The sequence below is a fragment of the Corvus kubaryi genome, unplaced genomic scaffold (assembly GCF_017639235.1).
Source record: "Corvus kubaryi isolate FWS band 111438036 unplaced genomic scaffold, C.kubaryi_AGA036_p1.0 37387, whole genome shotgun sequence".
Lineage (NCBI taxonomy): Eukaryota > Metazoa > Chordata > Aves > Passeriformes > Corvidae > Corvus > Corvus kubaryi.
Genome location: NW_024581129.1, coordinates 4,612,511 through 4,633,669, shown reverse-complemented (window position 1 = coordinate 4,633,669; position 21,159 = coordinate 4,612,511). Strand labels below are relative to the sequence as shown.

The 21,159-nt window shown below is 40.7% G+C and overlaps 1 protein-coding gene across 2 annotated transcripts in view; it reads left to right on the top strand.

The window, feature by feature from the left end:
* The window catches only part of MAD1L1 (mitotic arrest deficient 1 like 1), a 348,924-nt gene that overhangs the window by 9,666 nt on the left and 318,099 nt on the right, over positions 1-21,159 (top strand). Inside the window, exon 9 of one of the 2 annotated variants that reach the window (XM_042037256.1) lies at positions 187-248. In XM_042037256.1, coding sequence (XP_041893190.1) covers positions 187-248 — 62 coding nt within the window. Of the gene's footprint in view, positions 1-186; positions 249-4,778; positions 4,866-21,159 lie in introns of those variants that run through there. The other variant, XM_042037260.1, reaches the window with a different exon arrangement.

The window sequence follows — 21,159 nt, the reverse complement described above, 5'->3', positions numbered from 1 at the left end:
GTGTGGTAAGAACTTTGATACCCAGGGCTGGACAATGACAAACCGAAAGTGCTGGATAAGGTCAGGAAATCCACAGGAGGAGAAGGAATGACACTGACTTTGAATGGAAGATTGTGAGAAAACTCTGGGAAGTGAGCTGTCAGAACGTTTGTCTGTGCCTAACTCTACTTTTAATCTTTACTGTAGAAGCTTCTGGGAAAATTACAAAGCTGGGAGAAACTGGACCAGAGCACTGGCTTAAATATCAGGTATGTGCTCACAGCTCTGGAGGGAAGTAAGACTTCTAAACCCCTTCCTCTAAATCTTCTGACTGATCTCTTAAGTGTGTTGGTCATGCTTTCTTGCTATCCCTTCTTCATGTGGAAACTCTTCTAGTACATTTTATTATATATGAGAAGAAAAGAAGATGCTTTAAAAAATGTGTAACTTTGGGAACTAACAAATGTTTTTCACCAAATCAGCTTGACCAGTGTCTCTAAAGCCAGGGTTCAGTTTTGAATTCTTGAAACTTCTTGTTTCAGCTTCTTGTGTATAGCTCCCTTTTTTTTTTTTTTTTTTTTTTTTTGGTTAGGGATTCTGCTTGCTTAGTAAGTGAATTTCTAAGCATTTTAGATGTCCGGAGAAGAGAACATGTGCTACTTGTGGCAAACTGTTGTAACATATTTCCTTTGAAATATGGTCATCAAAACGAGCTTCTAGATCATGTTGTGACTTTCCTTCCCTAAAAGCAGCTGAAGAAATGGTGTTATTTTAGTTACTTTGTCAAACCCACCCCCCAGTTGTGTTTTGTAACACCAGCTGGTCTGTATGCTGGTATTTGACAGCTCCTCCTGACATCTGGAGCAGTGAACCAGATTTTTTAAGGCCCCTGTGTTTGTGGTATAAAAAGGAGCTGGAAATAGTGCAATTTCTGATCATTTTCTTCTGCTGCAGAAGGTGTTCTGTGTATATGAATCTTTTGTGTGCCATGTTTTAACATTGCTTTATTTTCTCTAAGTACTTACAATGTTATTACACTGAAAAGGAGATGCTTCTTTGTAAGTAACTGTTTGATATGAGCACTGATCACCTTTCACACTGGGTCAAAGCTGAAACATGTACTGCAGAACCTCATCTTGCCAGTTGTTTCTTCATTCCTTTCATTCCACATACCCAGCCACAGAGCTGTGTCTGCACACTGCTGGGATTGTTTGGAAGCAGGAATGTTTGGATATGTACATATGATTTGGAGACATCACTGTTTCATGTAAAAGATACTTGTGTTCCAACTTGGGGAAGCCCCCTTATTTTTCTCAGTGTTTTCTGTTTAATGAGGATAATGAACCTTTTCCAGAGGCATGCCAGTAGGTAGCATGCTTGAGGTTCTCTCCTGCATCTGTTGAGGATCCATGCCTTTAGATGAAGATGGAATTATGCTAAGTCTTCTGTGGTAAGGTATGGACAGAAATTGTAGGAATCCTTTTTGCAAAACCTTTTGGAGTAAAAGCTTTCTACTTACCTCAAGCTGTTAAAGGTTTAACGAGGTAATTTCACAGTGGGAGAGAAATGGAACCAAGTGATTCTGCCTGTTGAAGTCTAATAACTCCTTCATTTAAAATCAGAATATTCACTGTGAAGTGCTAGTTTTGTGATTGGGCCATATTGTTTAGTGCTATTAATGGCACCTTCTCCTACAGAAAGGGAAATTGCTTTTGAGAAAGATCATCTTTTCATGCAATTGAGGCAAGTGGGACTGGATGATTTTCCCTTCCCCCTCCTCCCCCCCCCCCCATTGTTCTTTTTTTTTCCTTGCTCAGACTTCTTACAGTATGAATTACATTAATTTTTGATCAGGATGATGAAGATGATGAGAGATCATTGTCCTGGTTGGATCCTGGAGAATGCTGTTGGTGAAAGTTTGAGAAGAGTTAATTGCCCATCTCATAGCAGAAAAGAAACAGGAACAAGTTGGCTGATTGTCCCAAAGAGCCAGAGCAATGTTCTGTTTGCTAATAACTAGATAAGAAAGGGAAAAGGGAATCAATTAGGATTTCTCATCTTTTCTTATCAGGTTCTTCATTGCTACAGAGGATGTAAGGGAAGTGCATGCAGTATGTGGTGTTTTAGGAGAGGATGATTTTTCATTTCCTCCAGCACTTCCACAGGGCTTGTTCAGTGTCTGCTCTCAGTGGTTTCTGTTCACTGATTGCCTGCTCCCAGCAGGCTTTTTGTCAGATTGGCTTATGATCAGCCCTTGCAGTGTAATTTTATGTAATAATACTTGGGAAGGAGGTGCAGCTTTCAGGAGTGTAGTGGTAATCCTACTGTTTTTAGTACTGGTCTCTTTTTGGTGACAATGGAAGAGTGTTTATAATGCTTCACCTTGTGGGGGGAAGACAAGTTCATTAACAGTTGACTCTGGCTAATCTTGTGTTTCCTAGTTCTGGATTCCACTTGTAAGCTCCTGGGCTTTTTTCTCTTTCATAAACAGTGGAAATAAAGACAGCTGTAGCTCTATAGCAAAACATCCCTGTGCTGCACAGTAGCCAGATAATAAAACAGGACTCATCATATGTGTTATATATGGTTCATGTGTACACATTATAAATCTGTGTCATCTTTCTTGTGTTCAACTTTATGTCCTTTGGATTTCTTGACTTCTTACTGCCTACTTTGCAGTATAGTTGGATCTGATTTTTATTGTGGATGTAGGTCTTTTTTGTGTGTTACTGTTATGCTGCCAGGGGTTTTCATACATTTGCCATGTGTTGCTCTGGTTTGGTATTTCTGCTGTAGAGTTGGTTTCAGCTGGAAAAGGAAAAAAGCACAAAATGTTAAAATTCTTGCTCTGTGAGTAGAAAGTCTTATTTATTTTGGAGTGCACTGTCCTATAGAAGGATATTTATACACGGCTTTTTTAGGACTGTTATTAGGAAAGGGCTGTGTTGAGAAAACAAGCTTCTTGTACTCCTTCTCTCCAGGATGTGCTGATGTAGTTTGTATTTCTTCAAAACCCAGTATTTGAGTAATTGAGTTGTTGACCATCTTCACTGACAAACCATGTTAATCATGACACACTCGGTTGTATTTTCAGCACTGGACTTTTAGCTTAGAGATATTTTCCAGGCAGTTCCTCGACTGCCATTAAACAGTTAATATATTTTAACAGAAGAATACTTGGGGGAGATTTTGGGTGACAGCGGCGGCTTTGTTGGGGTGCCAAAGCACAGAACTGCCACGAGATGGCGCCCGTTCTCCTGCAGCGGGAGGAGCGGGATCGCTCCAGCCTGGGGTTCAGCCCGGTGTGCATCCATCAGCCTTGGGAAGGGACAGCTGCTCCCAGGAAAACTCGTAATTCCTGCCGGCAGAACTTCTAAACCCTCTTTAATGCTGCCTTCATGCAGTCATCGTCTCCTTGCCCAGTACTCAGGGCTGTAACTTGCTAGGAAAATGGTTTGTGCAGATTTCTCTAATGGAATATGAAACAGTGTTTTTCTAACTGACTTTGTAAACTTCATGTTTATGCCATGTCTTCTTCATTTTGTCTTGTTTAATAGGAGTTCTTCACAGAGTGATTCTTTTCTCCCCACCCCAAGCTGTAGAATTGCATTCTCAGAGCAGCACTGTTATTGTTCTGACTTTCCCTTCCACAGCTGTAGAAGATGCCCAAATAAAAAATGAAGGTTCTTGTTCTGTGAGCTATTAATCTAAATAAGCCTGTTTTGCTGCTGTTTGTCTGTGTTTGGTTGATATTGTTTTTGTCCTCTAATGAATTAGGCAAGTGATTTGCTCTCCATAAATAGATATACCCTGGAGTACTGAGTGATGCAAAAAGATGGCATCAGGTGTTTGTTAAAGCTGAGGCAGTAATTCAGATACTGAAGGTACTGATAGCCATTGATAGCAGCTGACAAGGTTTATTGCTAAATTTGTCTTTGTGTTATTCCGTAAGTGGCAGAAGATTGCAGGTTTTGAAAGGTCAAAGTTTGGCTGAAGAGTTATACGATTGGGTGAACACTGCCAGGTGGGCCACAAACAACAGCTTCAGAGGAGTTTTAGTCCAACCTTTTTTTCTTTTTTGAGATAATAAATAGTAAAGTATAATACAGGGTTTGTTTTTGTTTGTTATTTTGCTTGGTGGTTTTTTTAATGGAAGTAATGAGTATAAAGTTTTTACGAATTCACCTGCTGGGCTCAAAGATCTTTGTATACACAGCAGAATTATTTTATATTGGTGATCAAATATGTTGATCATGGCCTATTTAAGTTAGAATTTCTTTTTTGGAGCACTGTTTTCTGTTGTCAGCTCAGGCTTGGTGTTTATGTGGGGGGAAAAAAGAAAAGATTTTGTTCATGCAATTTTCCAGAATTATTTCAGTTTTTTCCATCAGGGGCACGGTGGGGATGTCTGCTGTCTTTTTCTGAAGGGCTATGGAATACAGCATGGAGATTAGAGGTGAGGCTGATGTGTCAGAGAGAAGAGAAGTGAGCTTGGACTCTTGTGCAGAGCTTGGAGGCTCCGCTCGTGGGCTTGGATGTTTTGAGTCACGTCCCTCTGTGGTTCTGGTGTAAGGCAGGTCTTGGCCCTGGTGCCGATGACGTGAGGCTGACCCAGAGGCACCCTGGGGTTCACTGGAGTCTGGGTTTTGGGAGTGCCTGCAGAGCCCTTCAGGGTGAATGCAGGTGGCTGCAGCACTGAGATCTCCTGGAGCTGCCGTGGCTGCCTGGGGAGCTCGCCGGCCAGGCCAGGCCTGCCAAGGGAAGTACACATTTGGCAGGAATTTGGGCCAATACTGAGAGACCATTTTCCCTTGGTGGAGCTGCCAGCTGCAGACAGCAGGCACTGATCTGCTGACCTGTCACCTTGAGCCCAAGAAGCGAACCTGGTAATGCTGACCTGGTTTTCTTTCTGAAACATCTGTGGGCTGGCTGGCTGACAAATCTTGGGGACTAACTTCCTGCAATGTCTGAGACCAATTAAGAAGAGGAGATAGTGTGAATGTGTATGCATTTCCTCTCTAAGAAAGGGTTTAATTAAGTGGCAGGCATCTCTATTCGGTACAGTGGTTTGCACAGTTGTAATTCGTAATTACCCAGGTGCTACACTCAGTACGGGAAGTCCTTCTATGCACATTCTGCTTTTGGAGCTGGGGGAAGGGAGGAGAGAGGGAGGGAAAGGGGAATCGGATTTCTTGATTCTGCATTTAGTGGTGGATTAGTGCTCTTTTTTTTCAGTGAATAGAAGAAAAAGGAGAATATTGGTGTTCTCTACTTTCCTTTTTGAATCTTGATTAACTATGCTTAGCTACTGTGCACTCTCTTCCATCCAAGGCATTGAACATCTTTGCAGTAGTGAATGAAGCTCATAATCTTTTCCTTTCTCACAAGGTAGTAATTTGTCTTTCTCTGAATGTCCATTATGAGTAAGTGGTTACTGGTTTAAAAAAAAATCTGTTGACAGATATACAAAGTAGTACATGTCGAAATAATTTGAATTACTCATGTTACTCTGGATACTTAATTAACTGCAACCAATCAAGCCAAGACTGGGGGTTATTGTTGCTGGTTCCAGTAATGCTGTAATTCTGGCGTGATCATTCCATAGTGGAGCAAATATTTTTATGGGATAGCCTATTGTAGCCCTGTGGTCTATTGTCACCAAGCAAGAAATCAGTCTAATTAAAAGCGTTTGGTGCTGGCTGCCCTCTGTAACTGTACCACTGACCTGAACTACAGTGCTAATTTCTCTCTTGGGGAGGGTGAGGAGTTTGGTTTGTGTGGGTTGGCCACTGGTGGCCCCCAGCTTTAGAGCTGTGTCCCTAATTGGTGGAGCAAATTAGGATTAGCACAGTATGAGGATATTGAAGCTTCATGTTCTATGTCTTCAGTTTTTTATAAATAGTTGTAATTTATGATCTGTGAACAGACTGAAATTTGCATGACTGCTGTTTACAAGATTCCCAGTGTAAAACAAACTGTTTCCTCACAGTGGGAATTCCCAGGGCACCCAGTAGGGAGATAAACACTGTGTAGGGGGAACAAGTAATTAAAAACCACCACAAACAAGCACCAAAAACCAAAACAACAATAAAAAAGCACTGTGCTTGTTAGAGAAACTTCTGTAGTTATGAGGTCTCAGCTTGCCTCATGGATAGATTATCTGCTGTTGTCCTGTACAGCCACAGTGTACTGCATTTTATTGTTACTTTTTTGCCTTCCATTGAAGTTGAAGGTTTGGGAAATGCTGAAGAATTCACTCTCTGTAGAGGGCCAATGTATGCAGGTTGCTAATATTCCCTCAAATCCCTCAGAACAGGGCTTTCTCCTGGCTTTGCAAAGGGATTAATGTCGAGTGAATTTCCCTTGCATCGTTCTGCCAGGACAAGTTAGTCCCAGTTTAGAGAAGCTCTGCCATTCCTGTCTCACCTGGGGCTTCTGACTCCAGTGCCTGTCTCAAAATATTCTGTTCCTACCTGGTGCCTTCTGGTTCTGTGAACTCAGCAGCTGAAAGAGGTGTCCCTGCATAGCAAAAAGCAATCTAGAATAAGAATCAGCAATCCCATTCCTGATCTGTTCCCTCATCAGATCTCCTGTGTTGGTGCATAAATAATTGTACTGTTCCAAAGCAGGGCAGGGGATGTGGCAATGAGCAGCCAGGGTTGGAAAGGATGATGAGGGTAATCATTGTGTTTATATAGAAATAAAGGCTACGTGCTCAGTATTTGTAGGACTTAGCTTGTGTGAAAGATGAAAGCACTGCCTTAGCAGCATTTAACAGCTTCTTGAGGGGGAAGTGCCTGAACTGTTCCAAAGGGCATCTTTGGCTTTAGAGAGTGAGGTACAGGTTTAAAGAGAAAACTATTTGTGGTTGTCTTACACTAATTGTGTGTGTGCTGAAGCCACCAAGTTTTACATAGAGAAGTCCTGGAGGAAGCTGTCACCTGTTGAATGTGACATGCAACATATGCTGGAGTATTGCTCTAAGCTCTTCTGTTCTTCATTATTCTGCTCTCTTATTTTAAAATGTACATTACTCTTCACTTTCCATGCTGCCTTAGGTTTTAGCTTTCCTTGACAGAACACTTACTGTGCCTGGTGGGGAGAAAATGCTCCTTTATAATCTCAAATTCTGAAGCTCCAGGCTTCAGAGCAGTCAGATGCAGTTTTGGGAGACTTCAGTCCATGTTTGGGTGTTGGGAATAATGCACTTAAATGTAATGCTTGGAACTGTGCTGTGAAATCTGTGCTTTAACCAGAGTTTAGTTTTCTCCCATTCTCATGGGGTTGATCCACTAAGTTTTAATAAAGCAACCACCTTTTATAGATATCTTAAAGTGTCGTAGGTCTGTCTTTTACTGTTCTTCACTGAAATGCTGGGCAAAACTTCCTGCCAGACTTCCCTATCTGATACTAATTTTCTCCAAAGAACACTGTACTTATCTCTGATGTTCAAAAATATTAGTGTTCTTTCTCCTTTGCCATTAGTGCTTTTATTTCCATTTGAATATATCAGAGTAATAAGTCTGGAGGCTAAAGGAGAGATAGGAAGAGTGTAAAATATAAGGGATGAGCACCTGACATTGAGGCAGAGTGAGGCTGTAATGTGTAATCAGATAATCAGAGTGAGAAGTAAGCAAGCTCAGATCAAAAATATATCTGTCCTTGCTTTGCATTTCAAAGCCCTGGGAACAGTTCAAGAGATTGTCTTCCCAGGATCACAGATCTGGCATTCTGGAGACAGAAAAAGCTGTTGAGCAATAGCTCAGCACACTGTCCATCTTCTTTGGTGAAGGATGATTTGAGGAACTTCAGTAGTTTGAGTACAAGAACTGTGTGGAGAGTAATGACATCAAAGAGAAGATGGACTATTCTTAACTTGGGGAGTAAGAACTTTATTTTGGAAGTGAAGATACCAATAGATCATTTTTTAATGGAAATTATCACTTCTTTTTCCATTGCTCTTTTAATCAGAATATAGAGCATTACCCCAGCTTGAATATAGGGTACGTTCCCCAAACCAATAAACTTAAGGCTCTTTTTTTCCTTTAGGAACAGGAGTGGGTTTAGAAATGTGTGCTGGTGTTGTCTGCTCCACAGCAGGTGTTTCATTTGCTGTGGGGGACTCACCAGTCAGACACTTCATTTTGAGTTGCTGCTGTATTTCTTGCCAGTATTGTTTGACACTGTTGGAAAACAGTTGGGTAGAAGTTGCTTGGCTTCTTGCAGCATGTAGTGACCCATGTTATGTGTAAATGGCTTGAACTTCACTGCTCACTCTGCTGTGAAGGAGAAGCTTTCAAAAATACAGACACTTATAAAGAGCCACTTTGGTTGCATTAAGCAGCCCTGTTTGCCTTAAAGTGAAATTATCATTTAAATAGCAGAGACTAATCAGCAAGGGGATGGTTTGCTCCTGTCAGACAGCTCAAATGCTTATGCTTGATTTTTATTCAGCCTATCATTTGATCATTTCCAAAAACCCAATAACCACTATAATCTCCAGCTCAGTTTTAATTTTACCTTTCCATTTCCATTTTAGCATCCTTCAGTATTTCAGCTCTAAATTTTCTGCTGGGGCTGTTGACGTGCTCTGCCTCCCCTCTCCCTTAGATGTGCAGTTTATTTATTATCTCTCACCCCCAAAGTTTTGCTTTTGCAGGGAAACTTTTAAACAAAAATGCACATCCCATACGTGCATTTTGGGGATGGTTTTGTTTTAGCAGAGTAATGCCTTTTCCAAAACTCTTCTCTAAATGCAGAGGCCTTTTTTGAACAGAAGCAAAACAAAATGCTTCAGTAAGGATTCAAACTCTTGTATGTGCTGCTCCCCTGTACTCCTAGGCATGGCCTTTAGCTACAGGGCAAGGAATCTCCCTTCTTCATTGGATCAAGAATTCCAAGATGGATTGTGCCAGACTACTGTAACAGCTTTCTTTGTCTAGAGAATTGATTGTCTTATCAAATAAATCACAATAAATCTTACTTCTTTGAACTTCACTGAAACAGGAGCTGCTTGGGAAAGTATAAACCATGGGGGAGAAGATGGAAATTAATAGATGAATTGTAGGATGTATAGGAATTGTTTAAACGGGGATAGATTCAGTGTTGTTGAAAGGAAAATGCAAGGATAAGTAGAATTCCTCAAAGATTAGCCTTAGGATCTGCTTTATTTAGTATTTCTATTAACGGTTTTGGTGCAAAAATTTGGTGTGTGCTGATAAAACTTGGCTAATGATGCCAAGTTCAGAGGATTCATAAATACACAAAAGCTGGATATGCAGAACTGAGTGACCCTAAGGATTAGAGTGCAGAAGTGGGACAAAATTCAATGAAACAAAGCACAATGCTCCATGGAATTGGGAGCTGAATGCAAACTTCTTTTGGAAAATGTAGCACATGCAGTGGAAAGGACCAGAAGGGCCCTGTGCTTGCTACAATGGCTGCTCATTCTCACACAGAGGATGCACCAGGAGAAAAATTGCTGTGGATGTGAAAGTGTTCCAGTACCTCTGTAGATGGCCTGGGAGATGCTTCTTGGAGTTCTGGTCACCCAGTGTGGAGGAAGATAGTGGGGATGCAGAAAGTGACTGCTGGAAGGAGTCTAGGAGCCCACTGAGTGTTGAATGGAACAGCTTCTGGCAGAGTCTGGTGGGAGATGTAATTGCTGCCAGGAAATTCATGGGTAGAAGGGAGGAGAAGGAAGGGGGATCCATACTGGTGAGAAAAAGAACCAGCTATCCTTAAGACTTGCACTGGCATTTAAATCAAATTGCTGTAACTGTGCCATGAATGCAGTTAAAAGGAGGTTGTTACTTTCAGAAAGACTGAAGTTCTGAATTCAGCTTCCAGTGGAGCCAAAAGTATCCAAATTACTGCTCCACAGGGTTATGGAAAAGATGAGTTCATAGCAGCAAAGGACTAGACAGGACCTAAACTCTAATGTTCTGTTCTGTCCCGCCAATCTGTAAACAGGGGAATGGACTCAAGAATGGGAAGAGGGGACAGTAGATTTTAGTTTGGAATTGCAGGCTTTGTTTAATACCAGGGTTCTGAGAACTGGAGGTGGGGAAAGGGGAGCAGGGGTTAGTGAGTAAAAGCAGTCCATGTCCATCTTTCTGCCCAAGCACAACAAAACCTGTGGAGAGGGACATGAAGTGTGAGAGCAGCTGACCTTTGTTCACATTGAGAAATAAGCAGTTTGCTGAAAAATGCACTGAACTATTAAGAAGAGCTTATCTGTCAGTGCTGATAAGACCAAAATATGATTTGTATCGTCTGAGCAGCTTTTCTGAGTGTGTTTGGTGCAGGTTATCTTGATGGTGTTTTGAGAATGACTCACTCCTGGATAGTGCTTAACCTCATCAGTGCCTAGAGCATGGATTCCTGCTTCTGATGGTAGCTGGGAAGGAAGGGGCTGCTTTAATCATCTGTCTTTGGTTTGTCATCAGTGCAGTGAGGAGTTCTGTGCTGGATCAGCCGGGAAAGGTCTGATTTTCAGTTCTAGTTGTACCTAACAGCCGGCATAGCAACGTCAACATGGGGCAGGAAGAAATTGGAAATGTATGAACATTACAGTGCTCCAGTTTCTTAGCATTGTTAAAATGCTGCTGCTCTGACAAGCTTGCTTACATGCCCTGTGATGTTATTATGTAAGCTTTGTCCTGAAGCTCCAGTCTTTCTTCCCTCAGGACTGCTTTCCCAGTGAATATTTTTGATGAAAGCTTATCTTTACCTGGGCTGCATTTTCTTTCCTCACAAGCTACTTTATTAAAGGGAATATTCTTGCAAATATACCTTTGTCCATGCATTGCTTGAAGAGACAAGTATTCATGTGGCAAAAGCACAGCACAATATTTTCAAATATTTCTTAAAGGGCACAGTGAACTTGAAATGTTAGTGAGTTAAAAGATTAATGTGATAAGTGCCTCAAGGTTCTCTTGAACTCGCTGTGATTATGTAAGTGTTGTTTGTTATTTTAAAATAACTCATAGCATGGAAATTAGCATGGTGGATTGGATTATTTACTCATCCATTTCTGGTCAGTGTCAGTGGTATCTTGGGCTAGATAGAAAAATCCAGAGTAACATGCAAGACCTGAAGCAGATTTTTTTTTTTTTAGAATGGAAGTTTGTTAACTCTCATCAGTATGAATTTTATATAAGCATAAAGATCTTTAGTTGGTGCCCATCCATCCCTTTTAAAAAGTAAAAACTCTTGCAGATTGGAGCTATTATGTGTTATGTACATAGAATAAATAGACAAATGTTTTGCTTTCAGCTATAATCTTTCTTTTTTGAAACAATATTCAAAAAAGTTGTAAGGTATTACAGAGCAGTGAGCTTCCTAAATTGTTGCTGTTTATATAAATTATGCCTTTTTCTGTTTGAGACAAAATGAAAGGTGTTTTTTGTCTTAACCTACAAAACCCACAGCCTGAAGTGAGCTGCCTGAATGAGAGCAAACACTGCACCAGGCTGGTAAGAGCACTGGGGCTGGGATAATTGGAAAGATTCCCATTTTGGAAGCAAAGATGTGAGGTGTTGGGGGCTGAGTAGGTCCCTGTGTTTAGTGAACACCCAGAACCAATGTCTGGAGGTTGTTATCAAAGTGTTGACCTGCATACCTGAAATAAGAGCTCAGCTCAAATGCAGCTCCCCGTGGGGTTAGAACGGCTTGTAGGAAGTGAGCAGGCGTGCTCAGCAGAAAGGAGATAAAACATACCAACTCTCCCACTTAGCCAAGGCAGGTAAGAGGTGGAGGTGCGTGGGACCTTCTCTCCCTCCCTGCCACTGATGGAAAATTCTAGGAGTGCGTTGGCAAAACTTACTTTTTCAAATAAATGTTCTGCACATATTTTGGTCATCACCTTGCAGCAAAATTTTTTTTTCTAATGAAGTCATGTCCTGCAGAGTGGTGCTCTTGTAAGAGGGCGATACGTTTTGAGTCGTGTGGTAGAAACCTCTGCAGCAGCAAAGCTGCTCTCAACTTTTGTTGCCTCTTGCTATAAGCAGGAACAGATCTGCTGCAGAGCCTAGCCTTCCAACATAGGTAGAGTTTTGCCTTTTCTAGAACAGTATAGATTGAGATTTCAAGCATCTCTTCTCTGCTTTGTTAGTACCACTTGGATTCAGTCCTTACTCTCTCCCTTTCTCTGCATTATTCTCAACTCTTGTCAGCAGAGTTAACAGTTTCTATGTCTCTGCAGGGAGTAATGGGCAGCTATTGCAAGAACCAGTTTCTGGCACAAGTTGTTCTTGTTGTAATTGCTTTTGAATTCTTATTACTTGTTTAAACTGTCTTCCAGAGATACTCTGATATGAACAGTGTAGTAAAAGGGAAGATAAATCTTTTGGGTAGGAAGAAATATAAAAGTCTGGATTTTTTTGAGTTACTCCCTGCTGACCAAGTTGATTTATTTTCTGTTTTAATGAAACAGTCATCCTCTTGCTGTGATACACATCAAGCTCTCTCTTGAAATCCTGCTAACTTTTCTAAGCAGGGCAGAAATGGGGTATCTGGCTTTGGCTGCGAATACGGTCAGTATCTGCATCCTCAGTTGGAGAAGTCAGCTGTTCACCCAGTTAAACTGGGACAGCTTTTGGGAATACTTCACAGCTTTGCTCTTGGCTCCATTAGAGGATGATGCTTTAACCTAGCTAGGAGTTTTTTGTACTCAGTTTTGCTACTGTGTTTGCAAATGACATTTGACTCAGTGCTCTTTGTATTCCCAGAGATAAGGCTTTGTGGCTTCAGGTGGTTTTCTGCAAATGTGGCAGCCAAGGCTGATGGCATCCAGCCTATTTTGTGACAAGCCTTTCATTTAGGCCTGATGGTTTCCAGTGTGACTTTGGCAAAGACATCACCTGCCTTCTGGAGAGCTGGCCCACTTGTCAAGGTCACACAACACCTCTTGGCTCACCTGTCTGCAAGTAGCTGGCAAGGGAAAATGCGATTGGCACTTTGTAATAACTGATATATTTGCAAGGCTGGCAGAGAGGAAGAGTGAAAAAATTCTCTGTTTTTTTTTTTTCCTAATTGAGTAGGCAGAGGTCTTGCAAATGCACGTGCTCCTGTCTGGATGGCTTGTGACAGCTTCTAAAGATAAACATGCTGTTTCTCAGTGTCATTTGACTGTAGTTAGGTAGTTAAAATAGCTTTTTCTTTTCCGGAAATACCTGTCTGGTTTTTGTCTTCTGTTCCTTTCAGTGATAGTGTGTCCAGGTCAGCAGATTTTCACAGATTTGTGGAATACCAGTTTGGAAGGGACCTCGAGGTTCAGCTATTCTTGACAACAGCCTGGTCTGGACAAGATGGCCCAGCACTGGTTCCAGCTGAACCTTAAAAGTGCCCAGTGTTGGGGGAAAGTTTAGGTAAAAACATAACCAATATGCATCATGAAAATCTAAACCAGAATGTCTGACTCTACAGCAAAGTTGAGTGTTTACCAGGAGTGACTTTCATAATCTTGGTACCATCGTGATGTTAAAATAATTAAGTATCAGACACATCTGATATACAGTGTTAAAATAACTGCATTTTTGTAGTTTAAGGTTATAAGGGCTACAAAATCAATATTTGGTCCTTCAGAATTCCAGCATCAGGACAGTTACCAAACTTTTAGCATCTGTATCAGTCCGTAGCTTTTGTCAAGGAGAGTGGGATGTTTTTGGTATTAAATTGGGATTCAGTTCTTTGTGTGACTAAATCATTACATGGAATTTGATGGAATCATATCTGGCAAGAATCTTGCTGACAGCCTCAAGTTTGTATGTGGGTTTTTGTCGTTTAAAGGAGCTGTCTCTCACTAGACTGTTTCTTATAATTTTCTGTGCTTAGTAATTTGGAATTGTTAGGTTTGTATATGCTGTCCCCTGCATTTTCCCTCCTTGCTGTGCTAGGGGAGTGGGGACTTAGCTGAAACAAGAGGGAAATAACTACCTTCTCCTCCTCCACACACTGCTGTGTTTGTCAGAGGCAGCTCAAGGGCTCAGGTTGTCCTGCTGTTGTGGAGGAGCTGCAATTCTCTTCTGTCTGAACAATAAGCTTTGTATCTGTTTGTACAGTAATGAACTGCTTTTGTTTCCTTCAGGAACCTGCTCTGCTGTCTGGAGCGTTTCCATTTACAGACAACCCTTGCCAAATTAATTTTATTTAATTATCTCCCAGGGCTAAGCTTGAATACATTTTGTGTTAAATTCACCGTTTCTCCCTCTTCTGAACGAAATGGACTTAATATCCTTGTTAAAATCTGATTAAAACTAAAATTGAGTTTTTTGAAGTCTGATTATCCCATGAAATGGAATTTTTAAACCTAATTATGAATGGATTTGCATACATTCTTAGTGCCATTGAAAAGAAAGTTGAAATAAATTTATTAATGAAATCTTCCTCTGCTGTCTCTTTGGGCCCTGGTGATTGCTGGAGAGCGAGGGAGAAGGAAGGCAGGCGAGAGTGAAAACTCTCCCTCTTTTGAAATATGCCCTCTCCTCTCCCAATTAATTCCAGAGCTGTTTTGACCCTGTCTCATTTTTATTCCTCCATGCCACACAGCCCAATTTAGGTAATTGACGGCCTTTCAGAGGGTAACTACACAGTTGAACTGGTTTCGTGTATTTAAAGCCTTTGTGCTTTCTGAAGGGAGGATGTAGTGGGCAACTTTTGTTTCCACTATTATGTTCTTTCTCTCTTTCCTGAGGTAACCCTGACACCTAATCAATAGGCATCTCTCGTTTCTCCTTTCTGAGGAGCTGTATATTGGAGCGTTTGTTTTAAACCTGCTAAAAAATGGATAGTTTTACAGACCCTGGTGAATGTGCACATGGAAATTGGGGTTGTTTATGTAGTTCCTCGGGTTTGCAGCAAAAAGGCTTCTTTGTAGGATATATTTTAATCTCTCAGTACAGTAATTGTGCCCATCCCTTCAGGATTTTGCAGGTCCTCTCTGGGAAAGGGTGTGCCAGTGATGGATGTGTCAGCTAGTCTGACTTGGTGCAGAGGGCAGCAGGCTGCCTGTGCAGAGAGGTGTTGGTTTTGTGTGAAGGCTCCTACTTGTTGAACCTTTCTGTGTGTTTCTTGCACTAATTGAAGAGTTCATCTTCTTACATGAAAAGTACAACTTGAAGATGTGACTTTTTAATTTTTCAGCCAGTCATCCTCTTACCTAGGCTTACAAAAAGCTCTTTGCCTGTTTAAGCATTAGTTACAAAGATTCTTAACGTTGTCTTCTTTCTGTCATGTGCTGTGTGCAGATTTCTTTTTCTTGTTAAAAAAATATAGTAAATGTGGTAGAAAAAAGGTGTTTTGGCAGTTAAGAAATCCTGGTCTTGATACATGACTCTGCCAAGAGTAAATGCTCAGCATGTGGCCAAGTGTTCTGTAAGCATTTGCATTTGCGAAGTTGCTTTCAAGTACAGAGGGACTTGTTTTCCATATGCCTTTGTGCTTTCATTTAATCCTGTCTTTGCACAGGTCTAGTACTAAACATACTGGTGGTATCAAGTTCTACAAGAAATGTGGATTTCTGGCACTGTTTCTTTGGGGTGCTTCTAAAGTGGGGAGTTCTAGGAGAGAAGCTGTGGCTCAGCAGAGGAAGGAGAGATGGGCTGAGATTGGAGAATACTTTTAGATGGCATGTGCTCAGGTTATAAACCAGAATGGTTGAAGTAAAATAAAAATTTTCTTGGTAATGTAACAGGAGAGCTTGAGAATTCAGACAAGCTTTGGAGGAAAGCAGCTGAGTGAGGGAGCTCTGCACCAGCGACTTAAAATTATTTTGTGGTTTAATGGCTGCAGCTTTCATTTGTGCTTTCTGAAACTGTTGTCTAAAGACACATTTAGCATCTCAGGTACATAATACTTACTGTATTAATAGGCCTCCCTTCTACACTGAGGTGATAAATGCTCTGTAGTATCTTCCCAATCAAGTTCCAGTGAAATCTGGGGAGTTGGGCATATCTGATGCACCTTTTCCTCAGTCGTGGAGCTGTTGTACCAAGCTGCAGTCACACCAGCAGCGAGCAGAATCTGGAAGCTGAAGATCCTGGAGAAACCAGGAGGAGATCTCCAGGAGGGTGGATGTTTTGAAGACTTTGGGAAGGCTGTTTAATTCTTTTATTCTTGTCTGGTTGGTTCTTTAGCATCCATTCACTAAGAAAAGGAAAAGTAACTGGTTTGTGGGTAGTTCTGTATTGTAGAGCATGGTGAAGCAAGATCTTGAAGGTAAATGTGAATGAAAGGAAACATGTAAAAGTGGTATGAAAAAGGAGTGTTTGTTTCTTTTAGCAGAGAGAATAGGAGCTTTCTCTTCTGTGGATACATTTCAAATTTTGACAGTGTTTGTCATCTAATCTTATTAGTCCCTCCCCCAGTAGCTTCAGGCATTGAAAGTGTTCAAAGCCTGATGATAGCAGCAAGCCAAGATGATGTCCAAGTGCTTGTGACCCCAGTGCTGTCCGTATCTGAATCCCAGTTCCAGGAGCTGTGGCAGACACAGGGAAGCCACAATTGCTTTTGGCTGCTCTGAACCCTGTGCTGGATGCAGGTATCTGAGCTGAGTGTGGGTTTTTGAGAACAAGTTGGCAAAAGGAGAAGAGTAATTGTTGAAATGCCACTGTTTACATCTAATGCAATTACACTTGAGCAGTTCCACTTTCTCGGAGCAAGTCTTAAAGTCTGCTTCTATCTCCTTCTGCCATGAATTATTCATTCCTTATGGATGAGGGTGATTGGGGTTTGGCTTTAACAGGCAGGTTTATTATGCCCACTTAGCTCCAACTGTTTTGGCATGCTCTAAGCCGCAGTTATTTTCCCAGCACCTGTTCTTAGCATTCATTGTTCTTGATGTTAAAACTTTTGGAGTATGTAATTCAGCTCTGATTTTGGGAGTGGGAGTCTCAGGGGATGGAGGGAGTTGGTTTCTTTCTTTTGTTTTCCTTTGCAGCAAGCATAGGAAGAGCTTTTTATTTAAATCTGTGCTAATTGCTAAGTCTGAGGGTAACTGTTGTATTATCACCATGTGTCAAAGAACTTGGATGTGAGACACTTTGTATATGTGGCTTGGGAGCTTTGGATGTTAAGGAAATAAAGCAGAATTTCAAAACAAGGTGGGATTGATGTGCTCTGCCCTTCAGGGAGAGTGGTTCTGAGGGCTGGTGAGATTGGGATATCATAACACAGGGGTGCCACCACCTCTGCAGCAACAGTGACACTCTGGGTTCTTCTGTTCTGACAGCTTCTGTCATCTGCTTCGTACTGGGACTGCAGCATTCAGGTCTTGGTGGGTCTCATGTTAGTAGATGCCTAGAGCTGATGTGCTAATGGGCTTCCATAAAACTTTCCATTTTAAATGTTACTTGTCCTTCACTTTGAATATTAAATTTTTAGAAACTTTAAAAAAAAAAAAGTATGAGAGAGAATTACTGCATTTGTTTAAAGTTCTGAAAGCTTTTTTTAGCCAAACAGTTCAAAGAGTGCATCTCACTAATCAGAGGAATATTTTTGCGTCCCCAGGGTGGTCACAGTGTTTTAATTGGAACTCAGGCTTCTTTGAAGTCCTTTTTAATCCTCCCTGAGCTGGGGGAGAGGGTTTGAAGACAGCGCTGTAAATCTGAAATTTCTTTGGTTTATTTACATGTGTCTGGGGACGTGTATAATTCCTTTTCCTGGATGGAGCCCGTGGACAGCTGAGTGGGAAATGTGCTTCCTTAAGTGGGGAGGCCTGAGCCAGGGGTGGGGGTTCTGCACAGTGAGCTCACGTGCTCCTGGATTTGTTAAAACCAGGAATTGAGCAACAGGCTCTGAATGGGAAATGAACTTGGTGGGAAACAATGTGGTAGCTGATCATGAGGCTAGGCTAAGCAAAAAGCTGGGATTTAAACTCATGTTTTAGGATTAACTGATTAGTATGACTTGCAAAAATGGTGTTGCATACTGATTTTTGACTTTTACCAGTTAGGAAACAAAAGATTTAGGAGAAAGTGCTTACGACTGATAGCTTTTATCATCTATTAAGTCAGTGTGGGGTTTCATTTTCTTACACTGAACTAGGGATTTTTGGATCTCCCTAATCATATTGCACAGTCTTAGTGCCTCAGTTTCTAAAATTCAGGCCTTGCTTTGGTCTGGTTTCTAGGGCTATCTAGTCGTACCTCAGTTGTTTATGTTCTTGATGTAACTACCACAAACAGGGCCTCAGTGGCAGCTGACACCTTTTTTGCCATCTTAATACAAATGCCCTGCAGGAACCTGTGACTGCTGACAGTGCAAGCATTTTCCTTAGGCATTATCTAATTTTGTTGTTCTGCTATTGTTTTTCATGATAAATATAATCATTTATCAGCTGTGTTTTCAGTAAGGCTTTTAACCTCTCACATTTGTTGAAACTTGGATGTATTATGTTCTGTTTCTGGCAGAGCTGAGACATCTGTTGTGAAAAGATTTGAAATAATCTTTTACTGAATTTGGGTAGTTTTTAATTAATCAAAGCAACAGGCTTAACCTCAATTTTCTATCTGAAAGAATAACTTAGAATTCCAGCTGAACATACAAGCAGTATGCTTTTCATTCTTTCTAAAATTGTTGCCATAAATTTACCTGTGACTGTTATTGGATTGATATTAAAAAACAACCCAGTTAAAATAACTTCTACTGCAGCTTAAAGTTGCAGTTTAAAGTGGCCATTCCTGCCATGAGATTGAATAAGTATGTGATTGTAATCAGAAGTAAATAAGAAGAATATATGGGATGTCAAATCACTTTGTATAAAAGCAGTTGAAAATATGGTCTAGACTCTCCCAAGGACCTGTTTCCAGCCATTAATAGTATTTCCTCTTGCTCAAGGTTAGGGGCTTTGTGTTACTGCTGGCTAATATTTTCAGCTGATAAGAGTCTGGGTAAACAACAGGATCAATAAAGATGTTGAAAACAATACAAGGACTTAGGTAAATTAATATTCTGCAAGGATTATCTCAGACAGGTGTCAAAAGAACAAGACCATCAATTCAGTGCAATCTGTAGAATAGTCAAATGTACATAAATTGTCAGTAGCCAGCCTTGGCTGCAGCAGGAGCTCTCCTGTCAGACAGGAGCCCTGGCTATCTGGACAAATGATGTCTCTGTGTTGGTAATTTCCATGGGGATAGAAGTTATGCCAGAAGGGCATGTTGGATGCATGCAAATTATATTTGGTTTTAGGTTTTGGAGGATTTTTGTGTCTTGTCCCTGCATCCCACACCTCCTTCGTTGAGAAGAAGCTGATGATGTCTATTTCTAGGCTGGTCCAGGTCTATTCAAATGTCTTGAGAGTGACCTTGCAGAATGGAACCAGCAGAGGTTTGGTAAAATTGTCTGTTTATTTGCATAGATACTCTTGCCTAATTTGAAAGTGAAGGAGTTAAATATTTTTATTTCCGATGCTTCTGTTGTAACCAGCCCTCCCTGCTGGCCCTCAGCTTGGTGAGGAGCAAATCTCTGAATGAGCTTTTATTCATTGACATGGAAGTTAAAAAGAGAAGCTTCTGCCTGATCTTCTGCAAGTTTCATTTATTGCCTTCATTTTTTAGCTGTCAGGGTTCTTTCCCAGTTTTGTATAATCCTGGTAATTGGCTGGGAATGGATTTCAGGGTTTCTAATGACCCTCTGTTGAATGATATCTATGTGAAAGATACATCATCTGTCTGTTTGGAGTTTGTTTCCGATGAACATATCCTTGTATTTCAGTCTGCTTTTCAGATACTAATTTTTTGTTTATTACTATTTACAACTATCCAAATGCCTTGCAAATCTAAGGGTTCTAACCCACAGGATTAGAATACAGAATTGGTATTCTGCTGAGATTCTGTTCTTTATATTAGTTTGATTTGCTCCCACCCTCCTCATGAAGTCTCTTGGGTACCCTGTCCACACTGTCCTCTCAGCCCAACCTCAGATTGCCAAAATGATTGTTCCAACTCCAGTGACAAATAGAAACTGTAGGAAAAGCAACCCTACTTATGACTCCCCAAAAGAAGTGTTTCTTAATTTCACAGCATTATTTTTACCTTTAGCTGTTGCTTTTTTCTCAAATTAAGTTTGTGATTAGGAAAAAGACTTAAAATAGCTTTTGCTGCTGCATTACAATGAAACATTACATTATTAACTGTGTTTACATTTTGTGCTTGAAGTCTTAAGGGCAGTAGGTATGAAATTGTGTGCCACAATAATTTCCTTTCAACGTCATCATTAATGTATAATTACATTCACTAAATTGTGAATTGAGAAAATACATTTGCTTCTCTGATTGTAAAGTTTGTGCTGAGATCTCTGTTAGCATGAGAGCAGTAACAGCCATTTTTAAAATCCCTTTTGATCATTTCCAACTTCACTACTTCTGTGCTAGTGCCGGTGAATACCTGAAAGGTGCTTTAGCAGTTTGTGTGGTTTTTTTCTTCAGTGTCTAATCTGTTGGGTTCAGACCTTAAGAACTCATTATCTTCTTGTATAGGAAAAACATAGGACTAAGAATATTTCACAGCTTTGCAGAGACACTCCATATGTCTTGAGTTGTATGCTGAATGCCTTATTGCTGCCCTTAAAAATGGTTTCATTTAATGAAGGTCTCTTGATGACTCTGCGAAATTTTTGTTTCACCATGACCTCTCCAAGCTTTAAATTATGTCACGTGATTGAGCATGCAGTGGCAAACCCAAATGCTGAGTATTTTTATCTTTCAGATCAGCAGGTTTGGTGCTGCTGTGTGTACATTCCCTCTGCTTGAGGTCGCTGAAAGCCTTTCACTTGCGAGGTTCCATTCCAGTGTGGAGCATGTGTCACTTAGCAGGTTTCTGTGGACTGTTCTGTGCTTGCTCTTAGAGCAGTGGTAGGGATGAGAAGTTGGAACTGTTGAAATGTCTGCCCAATGGTGAATTATTTTTCCAAAGATTAATTTTATCTTGTTGAGCCCTTATCTATATCTTTAAAGTAGAAATGGCGCTTGAACGAGGAGTTGTTACGATGCCATATTGTTAACTTTGGGAGGAAAAAAGCTTTCTTCATTAAAATCCAAAGAAGCCTATTAACTAGAATCTAATATAGTTTTCTTCCTTTTTTTTTCCTCCCCTCTTCAAATTAGGGCTTGATTGGATTAATTGCTAATTTTGCAATTGCTTCAAAAGAGACGTATCAATTGTCTTTAGAATTGTCAAG